Below are 24,894 nucleotides of genomic sequence, written 5' to 3'. Positions count from 1 at the left end.
CTAACGTAAATGTTAATCACACCAAAAAAATACGTTCGCAGCAACATCTAAACTGGCATTTGACCACACCACTGGGTGCCCTAGACTACTTGAGTTGACACATAAAATTAACCGTCATCAGGGGCAAATTGAGGGGTGGAGTGATGGGAGAATTGACCCTTTGTGAGGATGAGGTATGGATCCCCAAGTAGGGTCTACTTGATACAGGGGCTAGCTGGGTCTTAGGAAATGGCTCATGCCACGAAGTGGTACAGCGGCCACGTGGACCCCCATAGAACACCCAGTGTGCCACCTGACAGAGGAAGCCTCAGGCACCTGCCCCACTCAGAGAAAAGATGGCGGAAGTGTCCGTAGCTGGACTTGTGTACCCAAGGCCACAATAACCTCTCCCCTCCTTACCGGGACTGCATGCTTGGTGTCCTTAAGGGATTTCCAGCCCTGACCCCTTCCCTCTGCTTGTGAATGAACAGCAGGACGAGGAACGGGAAAAGGAAAGTTTATATGGTACCCAAGCAACCCTGAGCTGACTTCTCAAACCACTGGATGGAACTGAATTTTCTTGAAGACACCTAGATTTCATAAATTGGTTAATTTAACACAAAATGAAAATATTGAACTGAAAAGATAGAATAACTAAAATTCAGGACTCAGACTTCCCCTAGCTCAAATGAGGGTACCACATGTCTCCCTGAGTGAGTAAATTCTGGGCCTGTCTTCCATCTCTCTGGCCCTTCCTTGCACAGCCCGGGAACCCGAGCTCAAGTGTTTGCCTCGTCCTTACCCATCTGCGGGAGAAAAATGGCTTTGGATCTCAACATTTTCTGGTCAGAGGTTTAATAAAAAGTTGGGCCCAAAGTTCTCCACTTTCTTTTTGTGCCTTCCTATCCCTTCCCCGCCTCCCTCCCATTGTTTGTTTGTTTCCCAGCATATTTTATTATTTTACCAGGGTTATTGATATGAAGAACTAAGCTCATCATTTCTGTAAACTGAACCCATTTAAAAACATTTTTGAATTTAAAATAGAAGCTCTTCATTAGATCTTGTAGCAGTTTGTCATTTTAGAACTTCTAAGTTGTTCTAAGAGATTCTAAGTTGACTTTTGTGTTTTCTTGTCATACAACTCTCTTTTGGTGATATTTTTAGCTCTTTAGATTTCCACGGGTACTTTCACAACCCACCGCTCATGCAATTTGCTTCTTTACTCACTGATTGCTTTGCATAGGCCCCTCCAGGCCCAGACCAGCTGCTCAGGTTTTATAAGAGGGGCCTTTGCTATGTGAGCTGAGCTGCATTGGGCAGGCAGGGACAGCAAGATGGTGTCACAGAGGCAAATCCTGTGGGTCTCAGGTGAGAAACTGAAAAGTGCCATAATCTTTTTGGAGTAGTGTCATTTTAGAGTTTAAAAAAATTTTAAGATATATAATGAGAAATCCTGGCTATTTCCAAAATAGACCCAATTATGTACTGACATATAGTACCATTAGAAAGCACATTTACAATGACATATTTCAGCGTGTCGGTGATAAAGTGTGTCTGTCTCATCATTATCTATTCTGATTGCAGGTGCCTATGGGGAGATCACAATGACTCAGTCTCCAGGCTCCCTGGCTGCGTCTCTAGGTCAACAGGTCACCATGAACTGCAGGGCCAGTCAGAGTGTTAGCAGCTACGTAGCCTGGTACCAGCAAAAACCTGGGCAGGCTCCCAGGCTCCTCATCTATAGTGCATCCAGCAGGGCCACTGGCATCCCAGACCGGTTCAGCGGCAGTGGGTCTGGGACAGACTTCACCCTCACCATCAGCAACCTCCAGGCCGAAGATGTGGCGGATTATTACTGCCAGCAGCATAATAGCAATCCTCCCACAGTGCTTCAGCCTCGAACACAAACCTCCTCCCCAGGGCCACGGGTCAGGGAGGCTTTGCTGCCCCACCTGCTTCCTCCCCACTCAGCCCTGAACATATGCATTCCCGTATCTGCCTGAGAAGTCACGTCTCCTGACTTACTCCTTGGAGGGCTTCTAAGGCCCAGCAGAAAATGAAGGGAGTTGGCTTTTCCTGCATCCCTTTTTGTGGGAGATGAGTGAAGACAAATGCTGTGAAGATGTTTTAGGGATGCCATCAGGAGTCTTTCTGCCCCAGGAACCTGCATGTTTCCCAGGGACCGACGGCAGGAGTGAGCCAGGAAGGTCTGTCTCTAGCCTCTGACGAAATTTACCTCCCTTCTCGCTTCTCTCCTCTCCATTTCTCCCAGGCGTACTCATTCTCACAAAGGCAATTCTCTCATTCTTTTTTTTTAAAAGATTTTATTTATCTATTTATTGGGGGGGGGCGAGGGAGATGGAGAGAATCTCAAGCAGACACCCCGCTGAGTGCAGAGCTGACAACCACTCCATCTCACAACCCTGAGATCTTCACCTGAGCTGAAACCAAGAGGCGGATGCTCAACCGACGGAGCCACCCAGGCGCTCTGATTCTCTCATTCTTTAACCCTGTCACTTTAGGAACACGGGATACTGTCTTCAGCACCTTTTCTCACCATTTGTCACCTTTTTTCTTTAGAGTCATCCCTTGGGCCTAATCTTGTGACCGAAGGAAATCAAGGCTCTAAGTGTGCCATAACTTGAGTCCCTTGGAAAACATTTCATTAACATGTCCAGTTCCGTGTGAAAACAGAAAAATTCCAAGCATCTTTGTATTATTTCTTCACCTCCTTCTGAAATACATGGGTTGATGAACTTTAGCTTTGGGAAAGACCGCAGCAAACCTGGTCACTCTTACCTACAAAACAGCTTCTCAAATAATTAGAAATATATTTCAAGGATCGATATTAAGGGATTCATATCCTTCATTCAAGGTATGTTTTCTGAGCGCTTCCTCTGCGTCAAGAGCAAAGACCTCAGCTTTCGCCCCGGCTGGGAGAGCCAGACACTAAACAACGGCATCAGTAAATATTTACTATGTTATGTTGGAGGAGCTACAAAGGAAAGGAAAGGAAGGAAGGGAATAAAATCTTGCTGGGGTAAGAGTGAGTAGAAATTTAAAATCAGATGACGTATTAGTTAGCTAGTGTCATGTCATAAATCACCCACAAAATGCAGTGGCTTAAAATGGTAGCATGTTTATTGCTGTCATGTTTATTGGTTGGCTGAGTAGTCCTCTTAATATGGGCCAAGCTTGATTGATCTTGATTGATCTTGGCTGGCTTGCTTGTGTGTTTAAGGTTAGCCGACAGGTCAACTGGGTGCTCGTGATATAGAAAGGCTCACATTTCTTCCATATTTTTCACATTTCTGTGGTTGGCTGACCATCAGCCGGTGCTGTCTGGGTGACCGGTCCTCCTGTCTCTCAGCATCTGGCAAACTAATCCCAACTTTCTATGACAGTTAGCAGGGTCTCAAGTGAGAAAGTAAAAGCACATAAGGCATCTTGAAGCCTAACCTTAGTACTGACACAATGTCCCCTTTGATGTGTTCATGTATTCTAATGCTTGATGCGGTTGATCCCATTGAAGGAGAGGGTAAGTAGGTCCTAGCTCTTGATAGGAGGAACTGCAAAGTTACATTGCAGAAAGCACTGGTAAAGGGAAGGATCAAGAATACGGGAGCCGTTTTTGCAATCAGTCTACTATAGATGGTCATGGAAGGTTGCACTGAGAAAGCTTCACTTAATGATTTCATGTGGTGAGGAAAGGAACCCTAGGAATATTTCCAGACAATAGTGGTGTAGTTGGTTCCAGTTCGAGGAAACAGCGCATTTCTGAGGCGGGGATGTGATCAGCATGCTGGGGAAGTAAAAGGAGGCCAGTGTTGCTGCAGTGGGGTGTGCTAGGGGGAGGGTAGTGCAGATGAGAAGGAGGCCACCTTCTATAGGATTTGGTGGGCTCCTCTAAGGACTTGGCTTTTATTTGGAATGATGTGGTGAGTGGGAGAGTTTTGAACAGAGCAGGGCATGATTTGATACGTAGTTCAACAGGATCCCTCTGGGAGGCAAGACTGGAAAGATAGCGGTTGGGAGGCCGTTGCTGTCATCCAGGCTAGAGAGGGTGACAGCTTGGGTCTGTGGCAGTGGCAGTGAAGGAGGCGAGGAGTGATATATTTTGAAGATAGAGATGCCCATATGCTGATGGTTTTTATAAGGAGTGTGAGAAAAAGAGAGGTCTCAGAGTGACTCCAGAGTTTTTCTCTGAGTACTAGAAGGGTGGAGTTGCCATCTGCTTGGATAGAGAAGACTGTGGGAAGAGTGGATTTGAGGAGGAAGATCAGGAATTTGGTTTTGGGCATTTTAAGTTTGAGATGCGTATTAGACTCCCACGTGCAGCTGTCAAGTAGACCATTGGATATATGAGTCTAGAGTTCACGGAGAGAATTGGACTGGGGAGCTTGGAATATGATAACCAATGGAATGAGCATTGACTAGATCAGAGGCCCAAGGGCTGAGTTCTGAGGCAGTGGAGATGAAGAGGAACCAGTAAAGGAGTCTGTGAAGGAGCAGTCGATGGAAGACCAGCAAGATAGTGGGATGCCCTGGAGTTCAGAGCAAAAGGTATATTAAGGGGGAGTGTGTTGTCAACGTGTTAAATGGTGCTGCTGGGTCTAGTGAGATGAGGACTGGCATGTGGCCGTCAGACTTGGCAATGTGGAGGTCACTAATGACCTTGAGAAGAGCAGTTTCAATGAGATGATGGAGGTAAACGCTTGAATGTAGAAAGCTCAAGAAAGAATAGGGATAGAAGATCTGGGAATGGTGACTGTAGACAGCTGTTTCAGTGAGCTTTATGGTGAAGGAGAAAAGTGAAACAGACTATAACTGGAGGGAGATGTGATGTCAGGGAGTTTTTTAAAAAGATGTTTGCGTATTGATGGGAATGATGCTTAAGAGAGGAGAACATTGGTAACTCAGGGAAGAGGGAGAAGTGCCAAGCGATACTGTTGAGGAGGTAAGAGGTATGGGATCAGAGGGAGTGGCCTCAGATGGGAGGGCTGGCTGCCTCTCTACAGTGTTGGGAAGGAAGGCGGAGTGTGGCGATGATACCCATATCAGCGGATCAGAAGACGGATGGGCAACCCGGGGACGTTCTCTTCTGAGCCCCTCTCTTGACCTAGGAAATAGGAAATGGGGTACTTGGCTTTAAGTTAGGATGGAGGAAGAGCTGTTAGAACTTGAAGAAAGATGGAAAGAGAAAGAGTGAAGACTGACTAGAACAGGGAAATGAAGTATGATTGTGGGGCAGGAAGAAGGGCCCTCAGGAAGTGAGTGGTCATGAATCAAAGTTGGAGAAGTCAGGACTGCTGTGTGTTTTCCGCCAGCAGGCATGTGGAGGGTTGGGACTTTGCTACATGAAATGAAATAATGGAAGGCTGAAGAAGTTCTTGTGTATAAGGGAGTCATTATAAAGAAGGATCAGGGAATTTAAGCTGAGGAAGAAGGGAAATGAGACCATGAACGGCTTAGCGACAGAGAAAATGTAGAAAGGTCAGTAGATTTGTTAAAAGCTAATTTTCAGAAAACAGTAAAATTATGACTCTCACGGAGATATAGTAATGATGAACACATGTTAAATTATTTTACTCACGTGGTATGAGGGAACTAGGAAGATGTAACTGGTTCAAAGGAAAAGTAAAAACACACAGATGTATATGGAGTAAAGGAATGAACTGCAGATAGAGGCAAGCTGGTTTTCCAAGGTGAGGTAAGAAGTCAATTAAATCACTACTAGACAGGACAGAATCATCCATCTATCAGTTACCAACAATTTATAGAGAGTTGCAAGATAGCTCAAAGACAATGACCGGGGTGGACTCTGATAACCTGGAAAGGTACGCTACAGACATGCCCAATTTTCCATGGAAACACAACATATATTTTTCCTATAGATTTCAGGCTTACTCTAAAGAAAGCTAGAAATTAGTGGCTGTGGCATACCCAGTGGAGTGAGCTGCAGAGCTCTTAGAAGTGGACAAGGCTGAGATACTCAACATTTTTTTTTTTAAAGATCTTTTATTTATTTATTTGAGAGAGAGAGAGCGCACTCCCGAGCGCATGAGCAGTGGGGAGCGGCAGAGGGAGAGGGAGAAGCAGACTCTCCGCTGAACAGGGAGCCCAATGCCGGACTCCACCCCAGGATCCCAGGATCATGACCTGAGCTGAAGGCAGAGGCTCAACCAACTGAGCCACACAGGCGCCCCTGAGATGTTCAACATTTTAATGATGGAGAACTTGTCATTATTTTGCAATGACGCATTTAAGGCATGGCCACCAGAGTGAGTGATCAAGATTGGGTGAGGAAGAGACAGTTTAGAGGAGGATCAACCAAACAACTGAGAGAGCAGGATAATGGAAGGATCATATATTGAATATACCGAAACCACCAGGAATTGTGACAGGCATGTGAGAGGCTCTAGGAGGTAGGAACTAAACTATTCCAGAAATGGGGAGACACTTTGGGGCTGGTGTTTGTCTGCAATAAGGAGTGACACTAGAGGGGCATGGTCTACCTATCTTGATCTCAAACATTGTTCTTCCACTTTCTAGGTAGGTCTACGATCTAGAAGTGGCTGAAGGGGGCGACAGAAGCTCCATAAGAAGGCTGCATGCAGGGGAAGCACAAAAGCTCAGGGTGCTTTTAGAAGAGACGCAGGCTACTGTGCATGTCAGTGGTTCAGAGGTTGTGCTTTGGGGAGAAGGTTTTCAGGTACTGAGTCCTTTCTCTCTCGCGTTTTCCATATTTTTGTTTGCCACTCTCTTATAATCTGCTTTGCTGTTCTTTTCAAATTTAAAACATTTTCTAGTGACAAAAGGAACCTGCTCTTTGCTCCTGGTTTTGCACTAGAGGACTTTTTTTTTTTTTTTTAACGTTAAAAAATGTGTTGGGAAAAGAATAATGTGCATTGGTTCTAGCACAAGGATAGACCGAGATCTAGTATTTCTCCTTTGTGAGATGTTTTCTCTGGAATAAAATTTGAATGGCAAAATCGGGAAATAGGAATGCTCAGCAGACGATCACCACAAACTTCCACCTAGGGAGGAGGTTCTGCGTGGGGACAGCAGTTGGAAGGAATGGGAGGGGTGGTTGGGACCTGAGTGGAGAGCGCCAGACTGGGGCCGTCATGACTTGCACGAGGCCCAGAGAGAGGGCTGAAGTCAGATTTAAAGGAAGTGAATGGGAAAACAGAGAAGGAGACTAGAGCTCTTTTGAAGAGGAGTCCCAGCTGCAGATTTTAAAATGACACCATGCCAACCTTCTGCCCCACACCCCAAGCTGAACAAAACAAACAAATGAACTGCATCTGTAATCGTGGCTAGTAAGTGAGAAGCAGCTGGGACACCCGCCCCCTTGCCCAGTTGTGCTGGTTTATATTTGGGGTCATGTCATTGGGACAGTACGTCCTGATGTTGCAAGGCCGTGGCTGGTCATATTGTCTTTAGCTTGCAGGCTGCTGATGGCGAGAGTGAAGTTTGCCCTAGAGCCCCTGCCCCTGAACCGGGCGGGCACCCCGTTAACTCAGGTGGCAGGGAGGTAAGTGAGGGCCTTCGGCCCCTCCGGGCCCGCGCTGGCACAGCTTAAGCGGTGCTTCCCGGCCACGCGGAGGAGGCTCTCACTGGCCCTGCAGCCAATGGGGACTCTGTCCTGGGAAACAGACAAGCACGCAGCTGCCTGGGGGGGTGCCGTGTGCCCACTGGAACCTGCCGTCGCAGGCACAGTGGGCTGATGCGGAGATGCTGTGATCCCAGTAGAGCCAGGATGGGCTCCCAAGGTGAGGCCAGGCCCAAGCAAGCCTGTGCAGTCAGTGACATTCGCTTCCTGTCCCCTCCCAAGGCCACTCTTCTCAGGGAGCACGAGGATCGCCCCCGAGGGAACCCTCGACTTGGGGACGTTCTCTCACCTGGAACACAGACAGGAGCATGAGCCTGAGGATCTGGGATGGTGGCACCATCTGGCTGCCTCTCACCGTCCCGAGGCTGCTCAGACCCTGTCCCTAGAAAAGACCCAGTGATCAGCATGGGGCTATAGGGCTGGGCCTGTGGTGGAGGCAGTAGGGGTGGGAGGATGGTGCAAATCTCCGTGGAGGATGAAGGCAGAGCTGGCAAAGTCAAAGGTCGTGGTGATTCCTGGTGAGGCAGCCTGCCAGCCACTCTGCTGGGCCACCTGCCTGTGCCTGGCCCTACCCCTGACAAATGACCAACAACTAGAATTACTGGTTAGGAGATGACAAATCCCATGTGGCTTAGCCTGCTCCTGTTTGGGAAGAGTCCCTGGGAGCCACTTGGGAGGGCATTTTGCAGAAGACAAAGAATTAGCTCATGAGAGAGAAAGTGTTGAGGTGATAGGTAGAGGGTGTGCTCTTGACCTGCGGGCTGGGAGTCACACAGGTTTGTCCTCTGTGCTTTGTCGTCGTGCCTGTACATGACACGCCAATGTTAGAGGCAGGGTGAACCCGAAGTCGGGCACTGATTGTTCTCCACTCTGAGTAGGAGTGACCCCTCCGCCTGGGCGGGTTTCCAGGGGGACACGACCTTGGTTTCCAGGATGGAGCAGATGGAGAGTCCCGGGCTTATCCACACCGAGGCAGGTGCCTTGATTAGTGTCGGTTCCCAGCCTTCACCAAGGTTCCACGCTCAGCCCTCTCACCCTTTCCAGGTCCTGAGGGCATTTCAGGACTCGGTTTAAAGGCCATCTACTCAGTGGGGCCGACTTGCCCTCCCCATCTGAGCCAGGCCACCCTGTTTCACTCTTTATAATCCCACGGCTTTCTCTTCCTGACAAGAATCACAACTTGAAATGCATTATTGTGGTAATGTATGAGATTTTAATTCTGGGGATTAAGAGTGTTCCTGAAATAACCTATATCCTAATGGTAGGGCAGCCCCAGGGCACTCCCCCACATGGCTTCTCAGACAGGCTAGAAGGCAAAGATTCAAGAAACTGGCCCCCAAATCCCTTGAGCTACACTTGGAAATTTCTGGGGACCCCAAGTCCCACAGGGTGTTCTGAGAGCAGGTGTCCCCTTTGAGCACAACCTCAAGCTCTTCTGAGCTGATTTGCATTAGACAGAGCTCCAGGCTGCTCTCAGCATCCTTCAAGGCAGCTGGTCCGGCCCCCTGAGGAGCAGCCTCTAGTCCAGCTCTCAGAGATGGGGTTCAGGGCTCCCCTGCTGTGGATCCTGCTGCTCTGGGCTCCAAGTGAGAGGGGGGCATACGGAGAAATGGTGGGCAAACCTCACTGTGGCCACGATGCTTTTGGTGTCTCTGGGTTCTTGGTGGCTGGAATTCAAGCATTTGGTATAGGTTTCCAGTTGCCCAGTTACCTTTCGTCTTCTGGTTCCTCTGAGTGTTGTGCATGACTTTGACTACAGGGTCCTCAGTGCTGCAGGCCTCCACTGGGTTGCTCTCAGCACATCTGTTAAATTTGTTGTGTTTATCATTCCAGGCTCCACTGGGGACATTGTGCTGACCCAGTCTCCGGGCTCTCTGACCATGTTTCCAGGGCAGAGGGCCACCATCTCTTGCAAGGCCAGTCAGAAAGTCAGTGACATTTGGGGCATTACCCACTACATGACCTGGTATCCACAGAAATCAGGACAGCGTCCTAAAGTCCTGATTTATAGAGCATCCAGTCGAGAGTCTGGGGTCCCAGCCAGGTTCAGTGGCGGTGGGTCTGGGACTGATTTCAGCCTCACAGTTGATCCCGTGGAGGCCGGCGACGCTGCCAACTATTACTGCCTGCAGGGTAAGGAGGCTCCTCCCACAGTGCTCTGGGTCTAAACAAAAACCTCCCCAGGCGACTGCTCAGTCCTTTCAATGAAAAAACAGCCTTCAACTGCCAGAACTGTTAGCTATAGATCTTCCAGATATAGGCTGATCTTCTCACATTAATTTGGATTTTCAACCTCACCTATTTGCTTGAGCTCACACAAAGAAGATCTCTGTAGTTGTTCAGCAATCTAAGAATTATGATGTAGTTATTTTTCATTTTTTGATGAAGATTTTTCTTTGTGTCTTTTTTTCCCCAGATAGAGGTCCTCAGTTCTAGGTATATTTACTTGTCCTTTACTTCTTGTCCAATTTTCATGTCCTTTCTCTAAGATACATTCCACAGGCATAGCCAGGGTTTTTCTTGTCTTCTTTTTCTTTTTCTATTGCTTGGTCATTGTAGGGAGTGGTCTCCAGAAGCTTGAGTGTGCATGGTGACAAGGATGGAAGGGTCAGTTTTCACATCCCCCTCCACCCCTACCTTGGCCTCCCTTGGGCTTCTATATCCCCCCCAGGGGGAGCTGGGGAAACTGACAAATAGTGCTCTGTAACATTTCCATCTGTTCAGATTCCCCTTAGTTTCTAAGTTTGTAACACTATCTCAGCACATAGGAAACTTTCTTGTTGTATTCATTTCTTATTGTTCCATAACAAATTACTACTAACTTAGCGGCTAAAACAACACACACTGATCATCACACAGTTTCTAGAAGTCAGGTGTCTGTGCAGAGTTTAGCTGGGTTCTCTTCTTGGGGTCTCCCAGGATGAAACCAAGGTGTTGGCCAGACTCCATTCTCATCTGGAGAATTGAAGAATCTGTTTCTAAGGCCATTCAGGTTGTGGGAAGAATTCTTTTCTTTGTGACTATCTGACTAAGAGTCCTGGCCTTTGGTGGCTACAGGCTGGAGGCCACCCTGCGGTCCCACAGGCCATCCAAAATTCCTGTCACGTTGGCTGCCTCTTAATCAAACCAACAGTGGAATTCATCAACAACAGGGAGGACCCAGTTCCTCTTTAAGGGTTTTGTCCTTATTTAGTGAGGTCCACCCAGGATAATCTTCATTTTGATTAATTCTGAATCAATTGATCTGGGACCTTAACCACATTTGCAAAATCCTTTCACCTCTGGGAGATAGTTTGGGCTAGAAGCAAAGCACAGGCCCTGCCCTCTGTCAAGGGGCATGAACCGTAGTTGTAGGCATCACGGGGCCACTGGAAGTTGTCTGCTACAACTGTCATACTACTTAAGTTTTTTATTTCCTTTCAATTTCTCCCTCCCAAATTCTCCCTGTGCTAAGGAAAAAGTGATTTTAAACTTCATATGGAAATGTAAATTACCTAGAGTAACCAAAATCACTTTGCACAAGAAAACTGAAGTTTGGGGTGGCGGAGGCTCCTGCAGCTGTCGCTGGTGGTCGGGTGGGGAGCACTTCTGCGCCCCTCGGACCTGACCCTTTCAGCGCTCTGCTCCCGCTCCAGCCTACCTCGCTCTTCGGCACCATGACCACCACCACCACCTTCAAGGGAGTCGATCCCAACAGCAGGAATAGCTCCGGGTTTTGCGGCCTCCAGGCGGTGGATCCAATTTTTCATTAGGCTTTGATGAACCAGCAGAACAGCCTGTGAGGAGGAACAAAATGGCATCTAGCATCTTTGGGACACCTGAGGAAAATCCTCCTTCATGGGCCAAGTTGGCAGGTGCCAAGTCTAGTGGTGGCAGAGAGGATTGTGAGTCATCTGGACCCCAGAGAAGGAACTCTTCTGAAGCAAATGCTGGAGACTTCTTAGATCTGAAGGGAGAAGGCGACATTCATGAAAACATGGACACAGACTTGCAGGCCAGCCTGGGGCAGAGTGAGGAGAAGCCCGTGCCCGCTGCCCCTGTGCCCAGCCCAGTGGCTCCGGCCCCAGTGCCATCCCGAAGAAACCCCCCTGGTGGCAAGTCCAGCCTCTTCCTGGGTTAGCTCCGATTCTCTTGAACTCTGTCGTTTTGTTTGTTTGTTTTCTCCATGCTTGTGAACTGCACAACTTGAGCCTGACTGTACATCTTTTGGATTTGTTTCATTAAAAAAGAAGCACTTTAAAAAAAAAAAAAAAAAGAAAAGAAAACTGAAGTTTGGAGGCTTCCAATCCCATTTCGAAACATACTATATATCAACTATGGGACAATCGCAAACTATAATTGTCAGGACTGTGTGGTGTGGCATCAGATCAGTGGCATAAGGGGCATATAGTTAATAGGTAGACAGCCTAGAAATAGATCCTTACATTTATGATCAATTGTATTTTGACAATGATACCTAGGTAATTAGGTGGGGAAAGGACAGACTTTTCTATTTGCACCCACATGCAAGAAGATGAAAAAAGACACACAAAAAAAGACACAAAAAAATAACTCGAATTCAAAAACAAACAAACAACAACTTTTCTATTTGCTATTTGCTATATATAATAACTCGAATTCAAAAACAAACAAACAAATAACAACAACAACAAAATAACTTGAATTGGATCAGAGACCTATCTGAGCTGAAATTATAAAAACTTTTAGGAGAAAATAGAGGGGAAAAACATTGTATCCTTGGATTCACTGAAGATTTCTTAGTTACAAAACCAAAAGCTCAATTTATTAAAAAAAAAATTGGACTTGACCAAAATTCAGAGCTTTGGTGTTTCAAAACACACCATATAATAAAAAGACAAACCACAGACTTGGAGGTAATATTTGTAAATAATTTACCTGATAAATATTCAGAATGTATAAAGAGCTCTTCTACCTTAATAAGAACTCTTCTAACTTAGTAAGACAGAATACCTACCAGGACAACAACCCAGCAAAAAAAATGAACAAATAATTTCAGTAGACATTTCACCAAAGAGGATATGTGAAAGGTCATTAATAGCACATGAATAGATGCTTAAGTTTTTCAATCATTAGGGAGATGCAGGTTAAATCCAAAATGTGATACCATTTCATACCCACCATGATGGCTGTATTAAAAAATAAAAGACAGAAAACTATAAAATACTCATGAAAGAAATTGAGGAAGACACAAATGGAAAAACGTTCCATGCTCATGGATTGGAAGAACAAATATTGTGAAGATGTCAATGCTACCTAGAGCAATCTACACATTCAATGCAATCCCCATCAAAATACCATCCACTTTTTTCAAAGAAATGGAACAAATAATCCTAAAATTTGTATGGAACCAGAAAAGACCCCGCATAGCCAGAGGAATGTTGAAAAAGAAAAGCAAAGCCAGCAGCATCACAATTCCGGACTTCCAGCTCTATTACAAAGCTGTCATCATCAAGACAGCATGGTACTGGCACAAAAACAGACACATAGATCAATGGAACAGAATAGAGAGCCCAGAAATGGACCCTCAACTCTATGGTCAACTCATCTTTGACAAAGCAGGAAGGAATGTCCAATGGAACAAAGACAGTCTCTTCAACAAATGGTGTTGGGAAAATTGGATAGCCACATGCAGAAGAATGAAACTGGACCATTTCCTTACACCACACATAAAAATAGACTCCAAATGGTTGAAAGACCTCAATGTGAGACAGGAGTCCATCCAAATCCTAAAGGAGAACACAGGCAGCAACCTCTTTGACCTCAGCCGAAGCAACTTCTTCCTAGAAACATCGCCAAAGGCAAGGGAAGCAAGGGCAAAAATGAACTATTGGGACTTCATCAAGGTAAAAACTTTTGCAAAGCAAAGGAAACAGTCAACAAAACCAAAAGACAACCGACAGAATGGGAGAAGATATTTGCAAATGACATATCAGATAAAGGGCTAGTATCCAAAATCTATAAAGAACTCATCAAACTCAACACCCAAAGAACAAAGAATCCAATGAAGAAATGGGCAGAAGACATGAACAGACATTTTTCCAAAGAAGACATCCAAATGGCCAACAGACACATGAAAAAGTGCTCAATATCGCTCGGCATCAGGGAAATCCAAATCAAAACCTCAATGAGATACCACCTCACACCAGTCAGAATGGCTAAAATTAACAAGTCAGGAAACGACAGATGTTGGCGGGGATGCGGAGAAAGGGGAACCCTCCTACACTGTTGGTGGGAATGCAAGCTGGTGCAGCCACTCTGGAAAACTGTATGGAGGTTCCTCAAAAAGTTGAAAATAGAGCTACCATATGATCCAGCAATTGCACTACTGGGTATTTACCCCAAAGATACAAAAGTAGGGATCCGAAGGGGTATATGCGCCCCAATGTTTATAGCAGCAATGTCCACAATAGCCAAACTGTGGAAAGAGCCAAGATGTCCATCGACAGATGAATGGATAAAGAAGATGTGGTATATATACACAATGGAATATTATGCAGCCATCAAAAGGAATGAGATCGTGCCATTTGCAACGATGTGGATGGAACTGGAGGGTATTATGTTAAGTGAAATAAGTCAAACAGAGAAAGACATGTATCATATGATCTCACTGATACGAGGAATTCTTAATTGCAGGAAACAAACTGAGGGTTGCTGGAGTGGGGGGTGGCGTGGGAGGGATGGGGTGACTGGGTGATAGACACTGGGGAGGGTATGTGCTCTGGTAAGCGCTGTGAATTGTGCAAGACTGTTGAATCTCAGATCTGTACCTCTGAAACAAATAATGCAATATATGTTAAGAAAAAAAAAGAAGAAGAAGAAGGTAGCGGGAGGGGAAGAATGAAGTGGGGGAAATTGGAGGGGTAGACGAACCATGAGAGACGATGGACTCTGAAAAACTAACAGGGTTCTAGAGGGGAGGGGGATGGGAAGATGGGTTAGTCTGGTGGTGGGTATTGAGGAGGGCACATTCTGCATGGAGCACTGGGTGTTATGCACAAACAATGAATCATGGAACACTTCATCTAAAACTAATGATGTAATGTATGGGGATTAACATAAGAATAAAAAATAAATAAAAAAAAATAAAAGACAATAACAAGTGTTGGTGAGGATATGGAGAAGCAGGATCCCTCATCCCCTGCTACAATGGATGTCAAATGGTGCAGCCACTGTAGAAAAAAGTTTCTTGAAAATCTGAACATTGATTTATCATATGGCTTGGCAATTGTACCTTTAAGAATCTGTCTTAGAGAAACCAAAATAAATGGCCACATGAAGGCTTGTAGGCAAATGTACCCAGCAGCCTAATTCATAATCGACCCAAAGCAGGAACAGCACAAATATCCATCAACCTTTAAATGGATAAATGAAACCTGATCTGTCCATTCAGTGAAATACTAACTAGCAGTAAAATCTTGACTCTCTCTAAAATACTAACTAGCAAAAAAATCTTGACTCTCTCTAATCACTTCCTCAGTCTTCTTCACAGCTTTGCCACTGAAGGATGTATCAAGAATATTTCAATTTTTCCGGGGCGCCTGGGTGGCTCAGTCGGTTAAGCGGCTGCCTTCGGCTCAGGTCATGATCCCAGGGTCCTGGGATCGAGTTCCGCATCAGGCTCCCTACTCAGTGGGGAGCCTGCTTCTCCCTCTCCCACTCCCCCTGCTTGTGTTCCCTCTCTCGCTGTGTCTCTCTCTGTCAAGTGAATAAATAAAATCTTTAAAAAAAAAAAATTAAAAAAAAAAAAGAATATTTCAATTTTTCCATCATCTGAACCTTAAGTGTATGAAGCTTCTTTCATTCAATTGCATGTTAGATTCATCTATGCTGTTGGGCCTTGTTGTAGTTCATTAATTTTCATTGCTGTGCAGGATTTTATTGTATGAATAATATCACTATTTGGTCTCTTTTCTGATGAAATGGAAACAAAATCTTAAACATTAAAGAAAATTCTCTCTTTTTGAATGAACAAGAATAAGAATGGTTAATGTCTCAACATAAACAAGGGGAATCAGAGACAATGAGACATCTTCAAAATGATAAGAAAAAGAAGCCACATACCTAGAGTTCACTTCTCAGCAAAGCATCCCTCCAGATTAATGTAAACTCAAGACCATTTGGGAATTCCGTATCTCTGGACATGGGGACTTTATTCACCAATACCCTAAGAAATTTTTATTACTAATCTTTAAGAATCAATCAACAACAATGGGAGAATTGTCTCAGGAGAGAAGCAATGAGGAACTTACTCATCTTTGGGGAGCGGGGAAGATGGTTCCCTCCATGTTTCCTCATGGTCCCTTCATGATATCTCTTCACTGTACACAGGGATAGATCCAATTTTGTTATGAGACTAAAGAATATCTTTCAACACCTTGCCTTGAACAAATCCTTGCATAAAATCTCTTGCTTCTAGTATTCTCATTACTTTTTTAAAGTTAAATTCAATTAATTAACATATAGTGTATTATTAGTTTCAGAGGTAGAGCTCAGTGACTCATCACTTGTATATAATACCTAGTGCTCATTACATCTCATGCCCATCACCTTGTTACCCAGTCTCCCCACCCCCACCCCCAGCAACCCTCAGTTTGTTTCCTGTGGTTAAGAGTCTCTATGGTTTGTCTCCCTCTCTGATTATGTCTTGTTTTATTTATCCCTCCCTTCCTCTATGCTCCTCTGTTTTGTTTCTTAAATTCCACATCATGAGTGAAATCATATGATAATTGTCTTTCTCTGCTTGACTTATTTCACTTAGCATAATCCCCCCCAGTTCCATCCATGTCAATGCAAATAGTGGGTATTCATCTTTTCTGATGCCTGAGTAATATTCCATTGTATATATGAACCTCATCTTCTTTATCCATTCATCTGTTGAAGAGCATCTCAGCTCCTTCCACAGTTTGGCTATCGTGGACATGGCTGCTATAAACATTGGGGTGCATGTGCCCCTTCTTTTCACTACGTCTGTATCTTTGGGGTAAATACCTAGTAGGGCAATTGCTGGGTTGTAGGGTAGCTCTATTTTTAACATCTTGAGGAACCTGCATACTGTTTTCCAGAGTGGCTGTATCCAGCTTGCATTCCCACCAATAGTGTTAAGAGGGTTCCTCTTTCTCCACATCCTCGCCAACACTTGTTTCCTGTCCTGTCAATTTTTGCCATTCTAACTGGTATAAGGTGGTATCTCATTGTGGTTTTGATGGCTTGTGATGTTGAACATTTTTTCATGTGTCTGTTAGGCCCAGGATCCTTTTAAAACCAAAATAAGTTCGAGGGCTACATAAATTGTTGTGCTAATGACCCAATAGCTGAGTGTCCTTCGGTTCCAGACAGAAAGGTCTATTTTGTTGTGCCTTGCTAGTGGGTTCTCTTCTCTGGGTGGAACCAGTGCCTGTCTTTTGTGGAAACGCACACTGAGGATATTTGGATCCCAGGTCACACACTGGGAGGCTAGTTTTCCCAGTGCCTTGAGGGTTCAGAGGTGTTTGAAGAGAATTCAGTGGATGGGCAAGGTCTCAGTTGAGCAACTGCCAAGGAAAGAGGAGGCAGATCTGTGGGGTTGGGATTTTCTGATAAAAATTAGGTGACTCGTTCCTTAACAGATTCTTATTGCTAAGGAAATTCACTTTACATAACTGGTCCATGGAGCTTTCCTTGCTAACAAGATCAAATTAAGCCTGTCTGGACAGGGACACATAGGTGATACTCTGAACCAGGTGCATGCACACTTTGTAAAAGCTCCGAGAACCTTCTTTCTCCTATACCCACTTAATTTAGACAAAGAAGTGGATGGACCATGTGGACTTACAAGCCAGGACCTCCTCACCTACGCTCAGATGATTTGCATCTCTCTTGCTCTGAAACCACAAAATTCACAGAATTGCTTTTAAGAGGTGTTCTCAGGAGAAATGTGTGTTTATCCTATGAAAGAACTCAGCCAACAACAGATTTTCAGGTTCCAGACCTTATTCCTGTGATTGAGAGAAAATGTCTTCTGAGGGGACCTGGCAAAAAATTCTGGAACTTTCTTGTTAGGGATTGTGCATTCACAGATGAGGCCATCACTTGTTCAGGTCAAACTGGAAGTACCTGGAGAATCTGGGAGAGGAGGTTCCTCTTAATATAGTCACCATTAACTCTCTGCATGAACTTGGGATATTTATGACCCTTCCTGAGCCTCAGCTTCCTCCTGGTAGAATTGTACAAATGAACATGGTGTTCTCCACTTCTCTTTAATATCTGACACTTCATGAGGGGAGGAAAAAGAGAGTCTAAGAGCCCATGTAATTCTATAGGACCTGAATGAAGTATGGTTTTAAACCTCACAAGCTCCTTTTTCAGGTGGCAAAAGGAACAGAGAAAGCTGTTGAAGATGTATCTCCTTGTCTCTGGAGGAGGCAGCTGTTCCCCATCACTGAATGAGGAAGGACTCATGCTGGTTGGTTTTATTGTAGATTTGCCTCAGTTGTCAGAGGATGTTAGTTTGGGTTCAATAAATAGAAAGCTAGTGTGTAATTTGTCTGGGTTGCAGACAGTCTTGGTGAAACTATTTGATATGTTCTCCTAGAATCAGAGTTTGTGAATAGAGAATGTGATACTCTTTTTTTTTCTTTTTTTTTAAGATTTATTTATTTATTTGAAAGGGAGAGACAGAGTGAGGCGGAGGGACAGAGAGCCCCTATGTGGGGCTGGATCTCATGACCCTGAGATCATGACCCTGAGATCACAACCCTGAGATCATGACCTGAGCCAAACCAAGAGTCGATGCTTAACAGACTGGGCCACCGAGGCACCATGACAATGCGATACTCTTATACTTTGATCTATAGACTTTATCAGCGCATATAGTCCAAATCCACACTGTTTCGGTCCACACTGGAGACACACAGAGGTCTGTTCCCTGACCAGCCCAAATGTAGCTTCTCTCTGATTAAAAAGGGAGACTTCCTCCTTGCATGAGTCTGAGATCAAGCCATCCAGCAGAATGAGCTTCCCCAACTGCAGGTCACTGTAGTGGATTCCTGAGCTCGGAGAGGCAGCTGTGATCAAAGTTAGTCATCCTTCCTAAATTAATTGTATTCACTAGAGGATACACCCAGTAAGTGAAACTTGGGTCAAACAAGACATGAAAAGGGAAATTAGATATTTTTTAAACCAAAAGAAAACATGGCATATCAAAATTTGTGGGTTGCCAAGAAGCAGTGAGTCCTCAGCCTCATCCATTCCCTTGAGTTCCCCCAACATCTTCCTCTTACACTGACTGAGAGGATCTGTTGTGCCTGCTCCCTAGACAAACAACACTTGTGGGCCCCTGGGCCATGACACGCAGGGAGGTTTCTGCTCGGGGCTGAACCACTGTGGGAGGAACATGTATACTTTGCTGGCAATAATAAACTCCAAAATCCTCAGCCTCCAACCTGCTGATTCTCAGGGTGAAATCTGTCCCTGATCCGCTACCACTGAACCTGTCTGGAACACCAGAGAAACGTTTGGAAGCCTCATAGATCAGGGGCTGTGGAGACTGGCCTGGCTTCCGCAGGTACCAATTCAAATAGGATTTTCCATCACTATGTAGGAGGCTCTGACTGGCCCTGCAGGAGATGGAGGCCGGCTCTCCAGGGGTGACAGGCAGGGACAGTGGGGTCTGCGTCATCACGACCTCCCCACTGGATCCTAGAGTAATGAGAGAAATGTAAGATTACATGCAAACATTATGAGCCATTTTCAAAATTTTACTTGGTAATTATTTCAGGCTAAATAACTTTTTTGTGACTTTTTTTAAAAAAAGGTTTTGTTTATTTGAAAGAGAGAGAGCATGAATGAGGGGCAGGGGCAGAGGGAGAGGGAGAAGCAGACTCTCCTCTGAGCAGGGAGTCTGACATGGGGCTCAATCCCAGGACCCTGAGATCATGACCTGAGCCAAAGGCAGAAGCCTAACTGACTAAGCCACACAGGTGCACCACTTTTTTAATTAATATCCCCAAATACCCAATTTCAAAAAAGAACCTAAGATTCGCAACATACAAAGGGGTGTCTAAAAGTCACCTACCTCAACCCCTTTTCTCTGTGTCATAGCCTTTACCACAACATGGATCTTTGTTCCTTCTGAAATGTTCCTTACTCTCCCAGATCTAAACATCACATGCCCCTTCCCAGAGGGTAAGACGTAAGTCTCTAGCACTTGGACAAAATAGACTTGGGGAGCAGGGGTGTCTGCAATGTTGACTCTCCCTGACCCACTCTGCTTTCTCATCCCCCCTCTGTCCTTACCTGGGATCCAGAGCATCAGCAGCCCCAGAAGCTGACAAGGGAATTTCATTTTGAGAAATTTATCTGATGAGTCCTGACTAAGATTAGAGCTGATCTTTGATCTCAGATGCAAAGGTTTTATCTGAGACTTTGTATCTTCCTCCTCCCTTAGGGAACAATATGCAAATCTCCTGGTGGCTACAGCCACTGGGTAAGAGCCAATGGGAGAGTTGGGGGCTCCCATGTAAGCAAAGTAATAGAAAATGTCTGTGTTTGAAGGAAAACTGAGAGAGCTAAAACCTATGCTGCCTAAAGAGTAAAGGCACACAGTTAAATGTTTCCTTCTTGTCATCAACCAGTTTTCTAGTTCTCTAGAACTTTCCCAGACACATTTATATTTCTTAATAAGGCTGAGTTCCATAAATATTTGGTGAATCTTAATCTTTTTTCATGTTTTTTTTTTAAAGATTTTATTTTATTTATTTGACAGAGAGAGAGAGAACGCGAGAGAGGGAACACAGCAGGGGGAGTGGGAGAGGGAGAAGCAGGCTTCCCGCTGAGCAGGGAGCCTGATGCGGGGCTCCATCCCAGGACCCCGGGATCACGACCTGAGCCGAAGGCAGACACCCAACAACTGAGCCACCCAGGCGCCCCTTTTCATGTTTATTTAAAAGAATCTAGGTTTGTCCTTTTTTTTTTAAATTGTGGTAAAACAAATGCAGAGTAAAGGGCAGAAATCTTAATTGTGCATCTGAGTAAATTTTATATAAACTCACTCTCCAGGTCAAAGCATAGAATATTTCAAATTCTCCAGATGCCTCTCATTCCAGTCCATATTGACTCCCCCTAGCCCAACCATGGTAACTATTATTTTGACATCTTTCAACTTCATATAATTGCAGCAAGCATCCTTTTCTTTCTTTTTTTTTTTGTTTTTATCATATTTATTTATTTATTTATTATGTTCAGTTAGCCACTGTATAGGACATCATTAGTTTTTGATGTAGTGTCCAGTGATTGATTAGTTGCGTATAACATCCTTTTGTTTCTACCTTCTTTCTTGTTTCTTTACTATTTTTGAGTGTTTCTTTCCTTCTTGTAGATTGGAGTTAGCTCCTTATGTCACTTCCTTGAGTGTGAAAGATTTCCTCTTGTGATTCTTGTAGGTGTATCTGCCAGTAATTACGTCTCCTCATTTTTGCTTATCGGGATATTTTTACTTTTCCTTTATTTCTGAAGGATAGTTTTGTGGTTATAAAACTCTTTGTTGACTTCTCTTTTCTCTTTTAGCAGTTTAAATCTGTCCCTGTTCGTAGTCTCCACCAATCCTGATGAAAAATTAGCCAATGTATTATTGTTTCCCTTAAAAAATGAGTTGTTTTTTTTTTTCTTGGTGCTTTCAAGATTTTCTCTTTGTCTTTGGTCATTTTTACTCTACTGTTTATAATTGTGAACCTCATTGTGTTTCTCTTGAACAGATTTCATTGAGTTTCTTTGATCTACAGATTAATATGTTCCATTATGTGTGAAGTTTTTTCCCATTATTCTGCCAATATTTTTTTTAAAGATTTTATTTATTTGAGAGAGAGAGAGACAGAGCATAAGCAGGGGAAGGGGCAGAGGGAGAGAGAGAAGCAGACTCCTTGATAAGCAGGGAGCTGAATGCAGATGAGGGGCTGGATCCCAGGACCTCAGGATCAGGACCTGAGCTGAAGGTAGCTGCTTAACCTACTGAGCCACCCAGGCATTCCTATTCTGCCAATATTTTAATATTTTATGTTTAAAAGCTGGATTTGCTGAAGGATCTTGCTCCAAACCACAATCCAACTGAAGTCCATTTTTTCCTGGCAGTAACCTGCTAGTTTTTGTCACCATCCTTATGTTGGTAAGGGACAGATCTTGGTAACTGATTCGGGACAGTAGTGAGCTTTCCCAGGTAAAAAGACACAGACTCTCCTGTTCTTACTTGAAGCTCTAGTTCTTTCTCAAGAATAAGTACTTCTCCATTTATTTTGTTCCTTTGGCAATTTCCTAAAATAAAGTACTGAAATAGTTTTTGATCATTTTTCCAGCCATGTACAGTGCTTGTTTGTTTGTTTTTGCAGAAATGAGTCACTAAACTGTTCATTATTGTGTAATTGGAAGTGACTTCTGATGGATTTAAGTGAGCATCATAGCCATCCTGAAAGGGAATGAGGGTGTGGACCAACTACGGTTGCCCCTTGAACAATACGGGGGTTAATGGTGCCAACCCCCACCCCATGCAGTTGAAAATCTGTGTCTCACTTTAGACTACCCCCAGATGTTACTCCTAATAGCCTACTGTTGAGCAGGAGCCTTACCAATAACATAGACAGGAGATTAGCACTAAATTTTTATGTTACATGTATTATAACAATAAAGAAAGCTAGAGAAAAGAAGATGTGATGAAGAAAATCGTAAGAGGAAATACACTATAATACTGGACTGTGTTTATAAAAAAAAAATCCATGTGTAAGTGGACCCACGTAGGCAAACCCATGCTATTCAAGGGTTAACTGTAACTAATGAAGTAATTTTTAAATAGAGAACTTGGACCCCAAGCCCTCAAATTAAAGAGAAATGGGATTCTTAACAGACATCGAACTCCGGTCACTTGGAGTTCTTATTCTCAGAAGTAGGCTCTAGCCATTTTTGGACACCTTGTGTATATTCCAGGATGGGGCAAATAAGTCAACACACTGTAGACATTGGGAACCCAGGTTGGCGCCCCCAGACACTGGAATCACAACTAGAGAATGAAGCAAAAATAGAGTGACGCTTGTGGAAGTCTTTAGTAAGCACTTATGCTCTTTTCATATTTTTACTTATTTTTATTTCTATGCCATAATTTATTTTGAAGTAATTTTAGACTTACCTAAAGTTTCAAATATAATAGTTCCATCTACTCTTGCCCTATCTTTCCCTAATGGTACCACAGTACATAACCATAGCATAATTCTCAAAACCCCAAATTAATGATAATACTATGCTATTAACAAATCTAAAAGTTATATTTGGATTTTACTGATTTTTCCACTAATGCAGGGGAGGGCTGTTCTTGGTGCCATGGGCAACAGGTGGCCGATCATTCCTCAGGGGTCAGCCCTGCTGAGAGCTGAGGGGCAGAGAGTTAGCATGGCGCCATCTGTGATCCGCCTCAACCACATTGTTCTGGACACGGCTTATCCGTTGAAAGGGACTCTGGGGCTTGGGACCAGACCCTGAGGGTCTTCCTGACCTCCTTCAAGGGCTCCGCACCCTTTTCACCGCACCCCAGCTTGGTTCTTCTCTGAGAGAAGCAGCTGCTCTGACTGAGCAGAAGGGCTGACCCCACACGGGAGGGTTGTGTTTAGGGCCGTTACACTGCGCAGGGTCCCAGGGAATGTGCTGTTCACCCAAGTGTGTGCGGGGTCTCCCATCTCCATGCTGGTGACTGTGAGTGTGGCATCTGTCCCTGACCCACTGCCACTGAATGGTCTGGGCCGCTAGGAGCCCTGTGGGACACCCTGCAGGTCAGTGGTTGAGGAGATTGGTGCGGCTTCTGCGGGGACCAGCGCAGGTAGATGTGTCCAAGGAACAAGGATGAGACTGAGACTGGCTTGCAGGCGATGGAGACACCCCCTCCCTCGGCCGCAGACAAGACAGCTAGAGCCTGAGTAGCACAGCTGCCCGTGGGAAATTGGAAGAAGAAAGAGACTTATCATGGAAATGCAAATATGAAGTAATAATTTTGAAGTAAAGAAATGATGTACCAAAATCATATTTTTCTCACAAATATTAGATATTTTATGGATTGTATTAAAAGATTTGAACATCTGTCCCCAGAATCAATGAACAAAATATCATAGTTAGTCTTTGTTCTTAATTATCTCATGCACTGGATGAGGATAGCCATCACTGTTTCTTCCTGAATATCACTTATTTGTAAAACTATCCCCTACCATGATGCAAAGCACCAGGGGCCGGAAGGTCTGTCCTGGAAACACCTAGACCGGCAAACCGTATGAAAGCATTGTCTTCAGCCTGGATGAACGGGAGCAGAATAAAGATTCATACTTGTATCTTAGAGGCTATCAAGGATCACACGTGTGTCTCTCTGTAAAGGACTCCACGGTGCAGGCCGTAGTGTAAACCTCACCTGAAGGATCCTGCAACAGAAGCCTGGAGACAGTCCAATCATGGGCTCGGGTTGGGAAGAGTCAAGGACTGGGGATAAATACATGAGACTAAGCTGACTTTGTGAAGTTTCCAATATGATCTTAAGGATCAGTACGAGAAGGGAAAAGAGTCACCAGGTTGTGATTTAATTGGGTGCGGAGAGATGTCTCCTCTGCCCATTTTTCTTTCCTGAATGTAGTTATCATTATAAATCTAACCAAATATACTGTTCCTCATTGTTTTAGTCACTGGCAGTCTGGGTCCACAGTTCTGAGAAGCTGAGATGCCAGACCGCGCCAATTCTGTGTCTGCATTCAGGAGGTGACTGCCAACGTGAGCAAATGTGAGTCTGACCTAAAGGTCTCCAAAGCCATGACCACCAGCCTGGGGAGCAGCTGCAGGTTTTGCACTTGTCATGCTTGCCAAGGGGAGTGCCTTGATCTGTGTCCTCCTGATGCTCATCACTGACTATACCACACTCCAGAGATCTAGTCTTCCTTCCCTTTATTGGACAAAATTTCCCACTCACTATTCCCCCTCATGTGTGGTTTCTTTGTGTCAATTCTCCAGACTTACATTGTGCTTGAAACACTTTGTCATAGAAGGAACTGTTTTTAGTTCCAGTTACCCTTTGATTAGATCATTCTGAGTCTTTCTAAATATGAATTGCCATGGGACCATAGAGTCAGCTGGATAATGGGCAGTAGGAGGAACTATAAAATTATTGCTACATTAAAACGGTAAACTGAAATGGAATGAAAAAGTGATGGTGATACTGATGATGATGATGATGACGATGATGACGATGATGATGACGATGATGACGATGACAATGACGACGATGATGA

The 24,894-nt window shown here is 44.5% G+C and overlaps 2 protein-coding genes across 2 annotated transcripts in view; one reads left to right on the top strand and one right to left on the bottom strand.

The window, feature by feature from the left end:
• The window catches only part of LOC118007529 (immunoglobulin kappa light chain-like), a 57,487-nt gene that overhangs the window by 26,673 nt on the left and 5,920 nt on the right, over nucleotides 1–24,894 (bottom strand). Inside the window, exons 2-3 of the mRNA XM_035000543.1 lie at nucleotides 18,995–19,291; nucleotides 5,790–5,808 (exon numbers count right to left, since the gene is read on the bottom strand). Of these exons, the coding sequence (XP_034856434.1) occupies nucleotides 5,790–5,808; nucleotides 18,995–19,291 (316 nt within the window). The remainder of the gene's footprint in view (nucleotides 1–5,789; nucleotides 5,809–18,994; nucleotides 19,292–24,894) is intronic.
• Nucleotides 11,236–11,810, top strand: LOC118007878 (jupiter microtubule associated homolog 1-like). The gene is given in 2 exon segments (XM_035001096.1): nucleotides 11,236–11,299; nucleotides 11,302–11,810. Coding segments are annotated over 2 exon segments (462 nt in total). The 5' UTR covers nucleotides 11,236–11,250; the 3' UTR covers nucleotides 11,715–11,810.

The sequence above is a fragment of the Mirounga leonina genome, unplaced genomic scaffold (assembly GCF_011800145.1).
Source record: "Mirounga leonina isolate KUSES-001 unplaced genomic scaffold, KU_Mleo_1.0 Mir_125, whole genome shotgun sequence".
NCBI classification, from domain to species: domain Eukaryota; kingdom Metazoa; phylum Chordata; class Mammalia; order Carnivora; family Phocidae; genus Mirounga; species Mirounga leonina.
Note: the sequence above shows the minus strand (reverse complement) of the source record. Positions and strands in the feature narration are given on the sequence as shown.